The sequence below is a fragment of the Lonchura striata genome, chromosome 5 (genome assembly GCF_046129695.1).
Source record: "Lonchura striata isolate bLonStr1 chromosome 5, bLonStr1.mat, whole genome shotgun sequence".
NCBI lineage: Eukaryota > Metazoa > Chordata > Aves > Passeriformes > Estrildidae > Lonchura > Lonchura striata.
The window spans coordinates 47,821,087-47,836,309 of NC_134607.1; the positions used below are offsets into that span (position 1 = coordinate 47,821,087).

Sequence of the window (15,223 nt, forward strand, 5' to 3'; positions counted from 1 at the left end):
GTCTTGACATTTAGCTGACTACTACTGAAAGAGGTTTTGTCCTGGTTTGTCTCAGTCCCTTTGGAAATTTTCTGACATCCTTTATTTGCACAGCCAGCTTCTGTGATAAATATGTCACTCTGAAACATGGTGTCATGGTCTTTATGTTAAAATATAAAAACATTTTTAATTACTCCAGAAATTGGACTCCTTGGTCTAATATATATAAAGAGTCATATTTGTATATATACAAATCAAGAGATGCTTCAAGGAATCATCCAGAGAGATGCTAAAAAAACCCCAAACAATTCAATACCTGCTGAAACGATCAAACAGAATATCATGTCTGATGACCTTTTACTGTTCTGAACAGAAACTAAATGGCATCAAAAAGAAGAAAATGATGGAAAGAAAACTAGATACCAGAGATGTTCCTAGTCTGATTATTTGGACTCTGGCATTAGCTGTTGATTGGTATAACAGGCTTTAAAGACAAACCACGGGTAAAATATGGTCAGTGATTTGCTGTGTGCATAGAGAAACAGAGATGTGTCACTCGTATATAACTGTTAGCAGCAAAAGGAATAAATGGATCAAGTACTATATTTGCCAAATAATTAATTTTCTGTGTGGATGAACTATCACCAAGTCATTGGTGATTCTGTTGTTAGATCTGCATGGATAAAAGCTCATGTGATAGTTGCTCAGAGGAGTATTCCATGATGGATTAGCTATGAGAAAGGGAGTTAAAGGGAGTTATGAGAAAGGACAGTTAAATTCTTTTACTTAAGAGCATCTTTATTCTGATATGATCAAGGGATTACACTAGTAGTAGCAAAGAGATAGGAAAGGGTAATTTCCATGGTCTGGTCACTTATTTTCAGGGTATTAAGCAATGAATATCCAGTATCTTTCATTTTGATATTATCTTTTTCCTGAAATTGTCAACTGTTGCTTTGGGTGGGCATCATATTTGTATTATCTTGATCTTAGTTTGAAACTCAGTAGCCACCAACCTAGCACAATATGTTCTTAAACAGTAAGGATCGGTAAGGATAATGCAAAAGAGTGAACATCTGTGTAACTCACTGAACAGCTTGGAGAAGTGCGTTCATAAAGTGCTGTCCCACCTGTATTGTGTTTCTGCTTCATCATTCATTATTATTTTTAAAGTGACAAATATTTAGAACTAAGGCTGCCATCCTCAGAACTAGAATATTTTAGCCAATATTGTTGTATAAACTGTTTCTCTACTTTCTGACTATTTACACATTCCTGTTTGTTATTGCTTCTTGGCTGAAGATTACTGCCCCCATAACCAGCCACGTTGTTCATGTCAGAACTCCTAATCCACTTCAGAGCAATATCAGCCAACTGAACCTAAACTAATGCTTTAAGCATGTCTAGTTCAAGACTTCTCCATAATAAAGACAAAAGTTGGATGCAGAAAAAATACTCTTAAAATTATTTAGGAGTGGTTGGCCTGGCACCATTCTCCTGGTGTAATTCAGGAACCAAGCCCAAGTTAATTTCCTTGCTGTAGTGGTGAAAAATCATGTCTCTGCTTTCTGTGTCCAGCGAGGTAGTTCACATCCCTTTGCTACTGTCTGAACAGTGGTGATGGGAAAATAGAAAGTAAAGCAAGAATGTCTAGAGGGAGTTTTCAGTTCTCTTCTGCTCTGTCTTCCTCCTCTAAGGGAGCTGATTACTTTTATAGCCTCTCCTGTCTTCCAACACAGAGCTGGTGAAACGTAGAGTGAGAGCTCAAGCCATGTGTTTGCTGTCCACTGCTTTGCAAATGATGACTTGGATTTACTTGAACAGCCCTGAGAAGAGAGTAGTGCTAGAAGGCAGGGGAGGTGGGGAGGCTGGTGTAGGCATGGACTCAGATGTGTGGCTTGTGGTTGTCCTGATAAAACTGGGCAACCTCTATATTTTTATCTTGTCACCAGTAATCTGCTGCTCTTGGTGAATATATACATGGCTTATGCCTAAAGCCAGTTCTGCATCTTGGTAGAGTTACTGTAAATATGTTACTTTGTCTCTGGAGGGAATTTGTTCTAGATGTGATCTACAGACTTTTTCCTACTTTTTCCCCCCCTTTGAATATTCCACAGCTCAGCCAGAGCAGCCCTAAGTGTTTCCACAGTGCACATGCAGAGCAGCACTAGAGTAGACCTAGAGCAATTTTTAGTCTTCCTGCACACCTTGAATCCTCTCTGTGTGCACAGCTCCAGTGATACATGCACTCCCACTGAATGAGCCCTGTTTGTAGGCATGAAACCCCTGAGGAGCAGTTTTGGTGTGTTCTGTGTGTGGTAGGCATGTTGCTCATGTGACACCCAGGTGTGCAGACCTCTGTCCGGGAAATCCCAGACAGAATCTGAGTCCTCTAAATAAGGAACAATTCTGCATTCAAGTATAAACACAATTTCTTGCATGTACTTTATGTACCATTTACCTCAACAAGACTACTCAGTATCTATCTACTCAGTTTCTACAAAACTAGAACATACCTTTATAAACAAGATTATAAAATGATAATGACAATAAAGGCTAATAAAGTAATCCAGGTTGGTTGTTGTTATTCATGGTATGTCTGGGAACAAATTGTTCAGACTTTCTTACCAACTGTTTCTTCTTAAAGTAGCTGTGGTATTTATCAGCTTCTGCAGCAGGTTTATTGGAGAAGTATGTCAGCAAGTTAATTAGTTAATAATCCATTGTAAACTGTACATGTCAGTAAATACAAAGTATTATTTTATGAAATCAATGATAACATTTGGCTTTCACAAGTGCTGGCATGTTCTCAGAGCTTAATGCAAAGTGTTTGATTAAGTAATTATGCATGAATCTATAAATATTGACTAGTTATTTGAAATCTGATGGATGAAGCAGAAATGAAACAGTACTTTTAAAAGTTATAGGCCTATCTCAATGGCAGGATTAGCATAAAAACATTCAAATTTAAATATTTTATGTTTATTGTGCTTAATTTTTTGTTCTCTGAAAGAAATAATTAATACATGCAGGGATAGTTTACTTTTTTTCAAGTAAGCTTAGCTGAAGAGATGCATAATCTTATGCATTTCCATATCTATTACATAATTCATTTGTAGGACTCTAAACCATCCACTGAGACTTCAAAGAAAGTCTTATCTGACAGCAAAATTTGCCCAAAGATTATTAGTTCTTAAATTAATTTTTATAATTCCTTTTATGAAGGAGACCATAAAAATAAAGTAGTATGTTACACTGACTGTGATGGATTGAGGAAGTTCCCTAAGATGTTCTTGATGTAAACATATTCCTGCTTGGTGGGTGGAGAACACACTGAATTGCAAGGTAGTTGGGGAATAATGCTGTCATGACATTTGCTCTCCTCTAGTCTCCTATACTTTTTTCTTACCCATAGCAAGATGTATTTTTTGGTTGCTATATCTAAACATTTGTAAATGGAGAGCTGAGCTTTAGAAAGTTATTTTTCAAGAAATAAACCTAAGAACTTTCCACATTGCAATTTTATGTTTTGGTAAATGACACCCTGCAGAGAGATGTGGTAAAGTACAAGGATAAATTCAGTTGTTTCTACTGAGTACTTGGTTTAAGATAAATATCCATTGTATATGGGGATGATCACAATGGCCTGTCAAGCAAGTGAGGCAATGGAATTAGTGGGAGAAAAGTTCATATAACTTTATAATTTTATGAAAAGATGTAGTAAAATGTCTGTACACAGGAAGGCTGAATGAAGGTTGTGTGATTAGCCTCAGTATCTCTGTATAAAAGCATGGACTCACTGTGTTTTCAATGTATTTCAAAATGAGGCAGATGAATGCTGCAGCTGCCAGTGGCACATCTCTTACACAGTCCAGGTGTCATTCCCTTTCCAGTATGATGGTCTGTGACCTGTGTGCTGCTGAAGCTGGGCTGCAATGAACAGCTCAGCTGGTCCCAGTAACATGTCAGCAGAGACACCGAGGCCCACTGGGGTGCCCAGGACGCAGCTGTGCCACCACTACCAGAGACCCGAGGAGCTTGGAGGGGTGTGGCACCTCTGGACAGCACCATATGTGAGGTTTGGTGTGGCTCATTGTGCTACCACATCATTGGGTGAACACTTTTCATCCCATAACTTTTTCTGCTCCCAGCTAGAAAGAGGACTGACTCTACCTGTCCAATTCTGGCAGGCTTGTATCTGGTGTCTGGTGCTGGAGCTGAGCAGCCGTGCACTGCTTCCCTAGCAGAGCAGTGCTGAGCATGAGAGGTGTGCCCTGCCCACAGGGGTTGCTGAGGCCAGCTGCAGCTCTGCAGTGCACACTGCTGCGTGTGAGCATGCACGTGGGACCTGGATGGAGGCAGAGCAGATCCACATCTGCCTACAGCTTACTATGGAGACAAGTCACTGCCTGCAGGTGTTGGGACATGAAAGGGCAGGTGGGGAAGTTATTGATGGATTTGAAATATCAGGGGGAGATTCGGACTTGCTCTTTTTGGTAGGAAAAGAGCCTGTTCTCTTGATTCCAAGACAATCACCGAGAGAACTTTGGCATCACAGAGCCAAATCACAGAATCACAGTCTGATTTGGTTTGGAAGGGACCCAGAAGGATCATCAAGTCCACCTCTTAAGTGAATGGCCCACACAGGGATTGGATCCATGACCTTGCACTGTGCTCTGGCCAACTGAGCTAAAAATCTTTATCCTTCCTGTTAATTCAAAACATAGCAATGGAGAATACTGTACCAATTTGAGTATAAATTTAGAATATAAAACAAATTAGTGCAAAAAGAGTGAGACTACCCTTCTTTTTTGAAATTCTCTATTGTCAATACCTCCTTGTTATAACAACCACAGCTTAATCAGGCATATTGGACAGGCTGGGACAGCCGCATGGCACTGTCAGTGCACACCAACACAGGAGTGTGCAGGCAGTGCTGGAACTCTTTGACATCACCAGCACCACACCAGCTCTGAGACACCATTGGTATCCACACCATACCTGCTCTGCTGCAGGGGGGCACCAGCACGTTAAAACCCTTTCAGGAGCCCATATGTCACTTCAGCTGGCATACCCTGGAGTAAAGACAGCAGTCTTATATTTTGTTTCCATGCTGAAAAAGTGATAGGTGTTTAATATTTGAGACAGTTTTGTACTCAGGCAGACAGACCATTTCTCTTTTCTTCTCTTTGATTGTATATTCTAGGTGGGGATGGGAGTGGTACCTCCTCTTGGTGTGGAACATGTTTTTATTGGAATTCATTGGTGATTTAATATGGAAAGCCACCATTACTTTAGAATGATTTTTTTTCTGAGTTATTCTGTGTTTCTGAGAGTTATCTATGAAGAAATGTACCTTTCCTTTGAAATTTCCAAGAATTTTCCCCTGTGTATCTTCAAAAACTCTAAACTGAACTAGTGAAAGACAAGAAATACACACTGAGACTTCTGTTAACACCTGTTTATTCATACAGGAAATCTGTGAACAACTTGTAATTCTTAGGGTGGCATTTTTAAAGGTTATTTTTCTCTCAAGGTTTCTCAGGTAGAAACTGGAAATGAGCATATTTTCACACCAACAAAAGCAGTTTATTTTTATACAGCAATTTTATTATTTGTAGATTTCTATATAATGTTTTGTGAAATTAATTTTCCCTAGATAAAAAAAGTTTGCATCTAAAAAAATTATAATTAAATTCAGGTATTTCTTTGTTCATCTGTCCATTATTTCTGGGACTAATATATTTTTCTTTGTGAGAAAAGTCATACATTTTAGAATGTCTTCTTTCTCTCTGGATAATGAATTTAAAAATAGCATTCAAAATTGCTGAACTTAGTTCAGACACAATACCAATTTTCTTTATAAATTAAATTACTCCATTTATATGTTTTCTTCTGAATATTTTGAAACAATGATTTTTTACAGATTTTATAATTCTGTACTAGCCTCTGAATCTCAGAGGTGCAAACAGGGTAGTTTTCTAAGGAGAAAGAAATGAAATCTTTTCTTTTATGAATCATTTTACCAGACAAATACTGTTGTGTTCCATGTCTTATGATATCAAATTACAATTTTATTATTTAGAGCAGAAATTGCAAGACTGAAGGTCCTTTTGCAAGTCTGCTTTTAGCTTCCTGCATAGGGAGTAACATTGATAAGGAAGAAATAGTTTTTCATCCTTACCTTTCAGGGAGAAAAATAGAATTTGACCATGAGCTAGATCTGTTACTGTAGCATCCCATTCAGGTGAAGCTGTGTCTTGAAACCTGTAGCACTGTAAACTGTGCAGAGGCTTCTGTGTCTTTGGTTTAATTCACCAGGATGTTTGCTGCCATGGCAGCCAGCAGCATTCACTGCAGTAGCAGAGAAGAGTCATATATCTGGGAATGCAGGTTGAATACTAAATGTAAGGAGGCTTGTGCTTCAGTGGTTAATTTTGGCTCTTTATTGAGCTCTGACGTGGAGGCTGTACTTGCAGTTCTGTGTCAGCCCATCTAAAGTGAAGAGCTGTGCACTAGGATCAGTCATGAGCTGGTGAGAGGGAGGGGAAAGCCCGAGACAGTACTTGTGCCTACTCTGGATTTCAGAAGGCAGCAGCCGTAGAAAGAGATGCAGGCCCACTGCTCCGATGAGACTGGTGATTGGATGGAGGGGGGAAAACACAGTTGGCTTTTGGGATTACTTCTGTGCTGGAGCAGAGTGTTTGATCAACTCTCTTCTGCTTGAGAGAAACCTAAGTGAAAATGACTGTAAGTACTGCAAATTAATGTGAAGGACGAGAAGTGGCTTAGCAGAGACAGCAGCGTAATTTCAAAGAAGATGACTGTGCCTGTCTAGTCCCTTACAGTACGTAGAGTGCATGTGTAAGCTGTGCTTTCACTGCGAGTGCAAGTATGTGCTACCTGGGCTGCGCAGCGTGTGGCGGTGCAGGGAGCACCACCCGCACCTTTCAGGGGAATTGAGCTGCTCTCCATCTCATATGGAAAACATGAAATCTAACTGAAGTGAAGCCCCAGCCGGAAAGATGCAGCGATCTGCTGAACTGTCAGTGTTTAAAGGCACGGAGGTTAGAAGAGGGCGTGTTCGTCTTCAGAAGCAGAAGTCTCTTACCAATCTCACGCTCATCAGTGAAGGGGAGAAGAGGCGATACTCATACAGGGAGAACTGGTTTGGAAGCGCCTCCAAGTCCTGCCAGAGTTACCAACATGCAGAAGCTGGGTGCGGAGGCTCCCTGTCCAAGGCATTCTCGCAGTCGGTGCACTCTCTCTGCCACTCCAGCTTCACCACAACCCAAGCATTTCAGGGGATACCACCTGCTGGAAGCAGGACATCCAGGAGGTCAGGAGACACGTGTACAGGTGAAGGCTTTCAGACTGACAGTGAGGAGAGCAAAAAATCCGATGATGAAAATGCATCCTGCACATCCCATTTCCCCAGCAGGACCTGGGCAGAGGAGGAGGAGGAAGGGTGCTTGCGTGAAGGGACTGCACATCTGGATGAAGATGTCATAATAACAATGCTGGGTGACTTGGAACAGGTCCTTTATACTGATATTTTAGGTAAGTTAACTTTGGCTTGACATCAGGAAGGGCAGGAGGAGACCCAAGTGTTAGCACATATCTGTACAGAGCAAATTTTTGATCTTGACAATGATTTCCCAAGACAGAACTGGGTTTATTTGCAGTAGTATGCAAAAATAGGGTCTAGCCACTTCTTCTTTGCTTACTATGATCTCTTAAGGCTGTGTGAAATGAAGACAAATGTCTAAATTGCTTGTGATGGGTGCAGGGGCAGCAGCAGTCTGTGAATAACTGAACATAGTTGACTTAGCTTTTTGAAAAATAAGGTGAAATATTTAAGTGCTATTAGTTTATTGTTAAATAAATCTGTTTTAATGACATTTTTTTCTCATTAATTTGAAACTGGTATCTTGAATCCACATTTTGCATGGGACAAAACATGTCTCAGCCTTCCTACAAACTGACCCTCCAGTATTTCTTCCCCTTTCTCTAGCCCCCCTGCAGATAACTGCACCCCTACATGTGGAATTGTGAGTGCCAGGGTTTCAGTTCACCTTAAATAGCCACTTTTGTTATATCTGTGCACGCCAGTGAGTATTTGAAGTCCACAGACATAGGTGATTCAAAGGCTTCTGTGTTACTTTTCATCTCTCAGCCCTTTAAGTGTGCTCAAAGTGTTCATTTCCAAAGCTTTGTTCTTCAGTCAGTTAAATGGTTGAAGTATCTGCTTGCTTTTTGAAGGTTATATGCCATGTGTCTAGCCTGGAGCTTCTTGCTGGTAGAAATGTTAGCCCTGATTGTGTTTAAATATTAAGGACAAAATTTTACTGCATATGTACTGTAAAAAGCTGTTATTTCAAAACAAGAAAGAAATAAGAATTATCTTTGTATGCATACCTTTTATTATTAGACTGTACCAGTAGGTTAAAAGGGCTTCTGATAGAGATCAAAAGCTTGCCAGCACGGGAGAGTGAGCTTTAACCTGCCTCTGCTCCTCTTCAGCTATTTGTCACTGACAAATCCCTGCTCTCTTCTAAGCCTCAGTTTCCCTGCTTGCAGGGTAAAACTGGTACTTTCCTTTCTGAGTTAATATCTCATAGTGGACATTTCTCTGGAGAAACATTTATTATTTGTAAATCCTTTCATGCAAATCAGACAATTGGTGGAATTGTTACTTTCCCATTTTCTTTGGGCTGTGATTGCATGTGCAGAAGAAGAGAAATTATTGTGAACAGTATTATGGAATGTGAAATTATTAGGGAACTTCAGAAATGTGAACGTAAAAGTCTTGACCTGTGTATCTAGTGGTTTCTGTAAAATGTCTGTTTTGATTGCCTGTAAATGGATCTCACACAGAAATCAATGTATTTTCTGGAAATTTACCAAGGGAATAATGATTCGCTGTTTATAGGCAAAAAATTTGGGGACAATATTTTAGAAAATCCATTTAATATAAATGATGAAGCTACAAATGATTGGAGAAAATGGCCTTTCTTGTTAGAGGAACAGAATTTTGACAGAAAGTTTCAGGTTACCCTAGTTATAGTCCTATCCCAGACTCCCCATGTGTGAAACAGAATGTTTTTTCTTAGTGTACAAACCAGAATCACTTGAGATAACAAGACCAGGAGCTTTTCTGATATGTTAGGTCCTCCAAATATGGCTAGACTCTATGATAACAGTGTGCCATATTATAAGAAACAAGGTACCCAGAGGAGTCTGGGGTTCCTTTGAACCCGATCCTGATTCCATAAGCACCACAGTGTCTCCACTAGCAGGCACGGTGTAGCTGGTTTTCAGAAAAATTAACATATTCATCATTCCTATGGTCCTCTTTAGAGAAGGAGGCTTGATGTGGATGGGGAGTTAATGCTGTCGTGAAAATATAAGATCTTGTATTCAGTACAGAAAATTTCTTCACTGTCAACTGTTTATATTTTCTGACTTGTTCATCCATGGTACAGCAGGATTCCAGTGACATTTAGAGAATGATGGAAAGAAAAAATAATTACTCTTTTCAAATCACTCTAGCAGTTAGTATGATATCTTTAAAAATACTATATAGTATTTTAATATAATTAAATTTCAGTTTTAACTTTTTTAAAATTAAAATTGGTGGAAATTATCTGCTGTGTCACTGAGAGATCAAAAGATATTAGATCTCAAGCTTTTCACCTCTGCAGGATACAATAACAGCAATTTTATGGTATAATTTGTATGAAAGCAAAGTATTCTTCATTGTAAAAATATATTTTGGCAGCTTGCCATATATGTACCTTTTTATTTAATGTATTGCAATTATACCTCAAGGCTTTGTTATGCCATTTACTGTACAATACATATTAAAAAAGACAGCTGCTGTCATTTTTGCTGCAAGAATTTGCAATGTTAACATACAGCAAAGGACAACTGACAAGGATAAACAAGGAAGGAAAAGGGCAACGTCACTGTAAAATATTAATTGTATTCAGTTCCTCAAATAAATATAAAAGTAAAGTATTGCTTTGTCTTTAATTTTCCCTGCATAGATGCTAGAATTTGTCTTTCTGTGTAAATAGAACATTTTCTTATACCAACAAGCTACTCTTTCCCCTCTGGTTCAAGGCAGGGTAGGTAACGTTTCCTGTATCTTCGCTATATAGGTATTATGGCAGGAATATAATGAGCTCCTGGAAGTCAATTTCAATGCATTTGGCAGAGCAGGGAAAGCAAAGGGCAGTGATTGAGGAAATGAGTGCACCACATACAACTGGCTGGAGACAGGCATGGACAGTATGCCTGGGAATTGTCAGGGCTTTAAAAAGGATTTACAGGATGTAAATGTCTTCAGCTTAGCCTGGCCATGAGCCTTTTTGCCTCACGGGAATCTCCAGAGTGTTACAGAAACTTTTGCTAAGAGCTGGTGGGATCCATTGATTGCCAGTGCTTTAGTGAACACATCTAGCACAGTTGTTACTTTTTAGAAACACAGGAACAGTTGTAACTAATTTCACTGTCTGCAGACATTTGCCTCTAGTAAGACACTATGTGTAAGAATGTACACAAGTAGTTTATTTTATGAAACTAAATGTTGTGAACTGACGTGGCCTTGGGGTGTGGCTTGAGAAGAGAGAGTTTGGAGAAGTGCAGGGCCTGTATCCCCACTTTTTTTCCATCCTACCCAGGAGTTGATCCCACTGTCAGTTCCATGGTGCCAAAGCAGACATTCATAGACATTAGCATCATTAAAGCACCGAAGAATTTTTTGTGAGTGATGAAATAGGCAAACATTTTCCCAAAGGACTGTTCGGCTGCAGCGAAGAGGACAGAAGACACAACCAGGGCAGGGTAGATGGTAAAACCTCAGAATGGCATTGCTGTGAAAGCTGGTTTGACATTAAGCCACAACTGCAGGTTATGTTGGCTAGTTCAGTGCATCGTTTGCCTGTTGAGGAGAAATTAAAGTTTATATAGAATTTTTATGAAATAATTTATATCCTTTTGATGTTAGAAGCTGAGATTTTTCTTAGCAGCGTACAGAGTGTTTGGGCAATAGGGCTTGACTGCAGGTCAGTGAAGTCTGTCTGTGACGTATGATGTGATTGATAAAAGAAAGAAATTATTTGCACATCAAGTTCAGCATTTTATATTTAACTCTAATACTTATGTTTCTTGCCAGCCTTCTTACAAGCAACAGATATAGGACATGATCAGAAGTAGAACACTAGCCTTGAATAAATCATAGATTTTTGTCATAAAATTTCTTTTGAAATTCTCTTGTTGTTCAAAAGTAAAATGAATTAAACTTCCTTGAACTATGAATTTCCTAGAAAACCTGCATTTCTGTTTCTTTGTGCATGACCACTGGAGGCTTCTTTGAGGTTTATGATGTTTCTCTTTTGTAACATACCATATATAACTTCTCTCCTTCTTTAAATTTATTTTTAATTATATGAAGTAAACATTGTTCTGGATGTTCCAGGTGAAGTTCTGAAAACCTCATTAGCTGAGATATGAGACTAGCTTTTCACAATGGATCCTGAAGGCTGTTGAAACCTCTAATTGTATAAATGATGAGTGTGCTTAGAGTGTTCAGATTTATATCCCAAGAAGCATATTTTCTTTTATCCCATACAAAGAATAATGTCCCTCTTCAGGAAAGCATTACAGTCCAGGAAAGATGCTTTATTAAGTGTTTTACTTAAGAAGTACTTTGAAATAGCCTGTGTTAAGGTTAAGTGAATGCTGAAGAGTTGTTCTAAGAGTCATCCTAGTTTTTTTCTGCAATGACAGATCACAGATTTACTGTGGCTTTTTTCCTACTGAGTTATGTAAAATGTCAAGGACTAAAAAGGGACTTTATAATATATCAAGTGGTCTGGGGCTGCATCATGCCTTGATTACAGAGGACAAAAATCCCAATACTGTAAATCAGAGTTTCATTAATAGATTTGGGCCTTAACGGGGATATTTTGGTGGGTTTTTATACATACCACATGTTATTTAGAAGCATATATGTGTTTTATTAATGAAAGGATGAAGTTTTATTTTTTAAAAGATTGAAAGATATTTGTGCATTTTCAGCTGGATACATATGTGCACTTTATTCAACCTTATAAACTCACATGCTGAAGTATATGCTGTTTTTACTGTTTTCTTCCAGGGGAAGACCCTGAAACAAGAAGAATGAGAACTGTCAAGAATATTGCAGACCTGAGACAAAATTTGGAAGAAACCATGTCCAGCCTTAGAGGGACCCAGATAAGCCACAGGTATACTGGATTTGTGTAGACTACTAAAAATATGGACCATGGGAGAGTATTACTAATTGCTGAATGAATGAGAAACTTGCAAGGGAAAATTATCTATGACACTAAACTGCCTTGGCAACTTACATGTGACTTTAATATACTATACTGTCAAAGTGTCTGATACAGTCATTCATGAAGACAGTTTTTGTTTCTTACACATTTATTTAGAAGCTGATAAAATTTGTTTTAAGTAATTTTATAAGTAGATGTTGAAGATGAGATCAAATGAAAGGAAAAATCTAAATGTAAAAAAATAAATATGTCAGCAATGAGAAAAAGACACACTGGTGTAATGTTACAGTTTTGAGCTCTCCAGGTCTTTTTTTCCTCTCCTTCCCTTGTTTTCCTACATGAGCTCTCTTTTAATTTTGTTACAGATAAACCACCACCTTCTGATTGGTCCCAGGGGTCTCTGCTAATTTTGTAGCACACAAAACATGTATCAAGTATTACATGTATTATTTTCAATCACAATAAGTCACACACTTGTATGGTGGATTTTTCACCAAAACAGTTTTCCTACAGCACCTCACATACACAGATGAATAAAACCTCTAGGGTCAATATTCTCTTGTTTTAACCTTGGTTAAGATACCAGGTGTTTGGCACTGTTCCCACAAGTAGAGGTTATAGAATCATGGAACCATAAAACTGTTTCATTTGGAAAAGACCTATAAGATCACCAAGTCCAACCATTAACTTAGCACTGCCAAGTCCACCAATAAAGCCTGACCCAAAGCGTCACATCTACAAGTCTTGTAGATACTTCCAGTAATGGCGACTCCACCTCTTCTCTGGACAGCCTGTTCCATTGTTGGTCAACGCCATCCATCAAGAAACTCTTCCTCATATCTACTGTAAACTTCCCCTGTTAAAACTTGAGGCCATTTACTCTTGTCATATCACTCATTATCTAGGAGAAGAGGCCAGTCCCTATCTGACTGCAACCTCCTTTCAAGCATTTGTAGAGAGTGATAAGGTCTTCCCTGAGCCTCCTTTTGTCCAGGCCAGTCCCTCAGCCACTCCTCATCAGACTTGTGCTCCAGACTCTTCACCAGCTCCATTGCCCTTCTCTGGACACAGTCCAGCACCTCAATGTCTTTCTTGTAGAGCCCAGAACTGCAACTCCACACAGAACTGGACACAGGATTTGATGTGTGGCCTCACCAGTGTCAAGTAGAGGGGGATAAAAATTTCGCTGCTCCTGCTAGCCACGCTATTTCTGATCCAGGCCAGGATGCCATTGGCCTGCTTGGCCACCTGGGCACACACTGGCTCATGTTCAGCCACTGTCACCAGCACCCCCAGATCTTTTTTTGCTGGGCTGCTTTCCAGCCACTCTGTCCCCAGCCTGTAGCACTGCATGGGGTTGTTGGGACCCAAGTGTAGGACCCAGTTTCTTGGCCTTGTTGAACTTCATACATTTGGCCTCAGCCTACTGATTCAGCCTGTCCAGATCCCATTGCAGAGCCTTCCTGCCCTCCAGCAGATCAACACTCCTGCCAAACTTCCTGTCATCAGCAAAGTGACTGAGGGGGCACTCAATCCCCTCATCCAGGTCAGTTATAAAGATACTAAATGGGACTGGCCTCAGTACTGAGGGCATGTACAAGCATATGTGTGCATATGGTGAAAGCACATACACACAGAGAATTTTTAAAACAAATACACTTTCCTCCAGCCTTCACTTTTCTTGATTTCTCAGGAACACAGAAAGCACAGTTCACTGACTTCTCCATTTTGTTTGGCAGCACACTGGAGACAACTTTTGACAGCACTGTGACAACTGAGGTGAATGGGAGAAGCATACCGAGCTTATCCAGCCGATCGACCCCTGTGACTTGGAGGCTGGGGCAGGCCAGTCCTCGGCTGCAGGCAGGAGATGCTCCATCCCTGGGAGCCGGTTATCCTCGCAGCAGTGCAAGTCGCTTCATCCACACAGACCCTTCTCGGTTCATGTACACCACCCCACTTCGCCGAGCTGCTGTTTCTCGCCTTGGAAATATCTCACAGATTGACATGAGTGAGAAGGGGACTGGTGATTTGGACATATCCTCTGAAGCAGACGTTGGTGGCTACATGAGTGATGGAGACATTCTTGGGAAAAGCCTGAGGACTGATGATATCAACAGTGGGTAAGTAGCACTTTTTCCCATTTGAACTAATGCATGATTGGTAGAAGGATTTTTCTAAACATTTTGGCACACAAGCAGAAGTTGCATTATAGCTGCAGTATCTAAATATACATATAAAAAAAATAAACCTTTTATCTGCCAGTGATACTCTCAGCTGCCTTCAAATTCTTTTCTTCTCCTTTAACATCAAATGACTTTGCTGTGAACTTTGAGTTCCACTATTACTTACTGGAAAATTCTGGTTGTCCTATGAACCAGCATTTTGCATTGCTTTCCTTGAGGAAAAGAATGCACCAGTATTTGGCACTGGTGAGGTACAGCATTGGATGCGGCTGATGAAAAGCAGTTGTTGACAGCACTGACTTTCTGTCTTCACTTTAGATATTGTCTAGCATAGTCGTTGTAATGGGCTTTTATAGTAGGTTTTCAAATGTGAATATAATTTGAACAGCAGCAATATCTTTTCATAGAAGAGCAGTTACTCTCTTAGTATATCCAGGAAGAAGAATCACAATTATTTTTGTTTGCTCAATCAATTAGGGTACTACAATTTGAGGTACTGCATTCCCTGTATTTTAAATTCAGCAATTCTTATATAAATCTAATAACACAAGTCACTTCAGTCCTGTGTATGTTAGGACTCCTAGAGCATCATTAAAAAATAACAGCCATGTTACAATTTTACTTAAATTACTGTTCAGTGTTGGCATCTCAAGGCTGCTTGCTGACTGGTGTAACACTATGTTAAATAGAAGTTCCATAGAGTACCTGGTCATGTTACACCACACTGCTTTACTC

General features: G+C 39.6%; 1 protein-coding gene across 16 annotated transcripts in view; it reads left to right on the forward strand.

The window, feature by feature from the left end:
- Positions 1–15,223, forward strand: part of NAV3 (neuron navigator 3) — a 514,050-nt gene that overhangs the window by 395,895 nt on the left and 102,932 nt on the right. For 14 of the 16 annotated variants that reach the window (XM_077783528.1, XM_077783533.1, XM_077783527.1 and 11 more), the window contains 2 exons: positions 12,143–12,251; positions 14,042–14,425. In XM_077783528.1, the coding sequence (XP_077639654.1) occupies positions 12,143–12,251; positions 14,042–14,425 (493 nt within the window). Of the gene's footprint in view, positions 1–6,468; positions 7,540–12,142; positions 12,252–14,041; positions 14,426–15,223 lie in introns of those variants that run through there. The other 2 variants (XM_077783538.1, XM_077783539.1) reach the window with 2 other exon arrangements.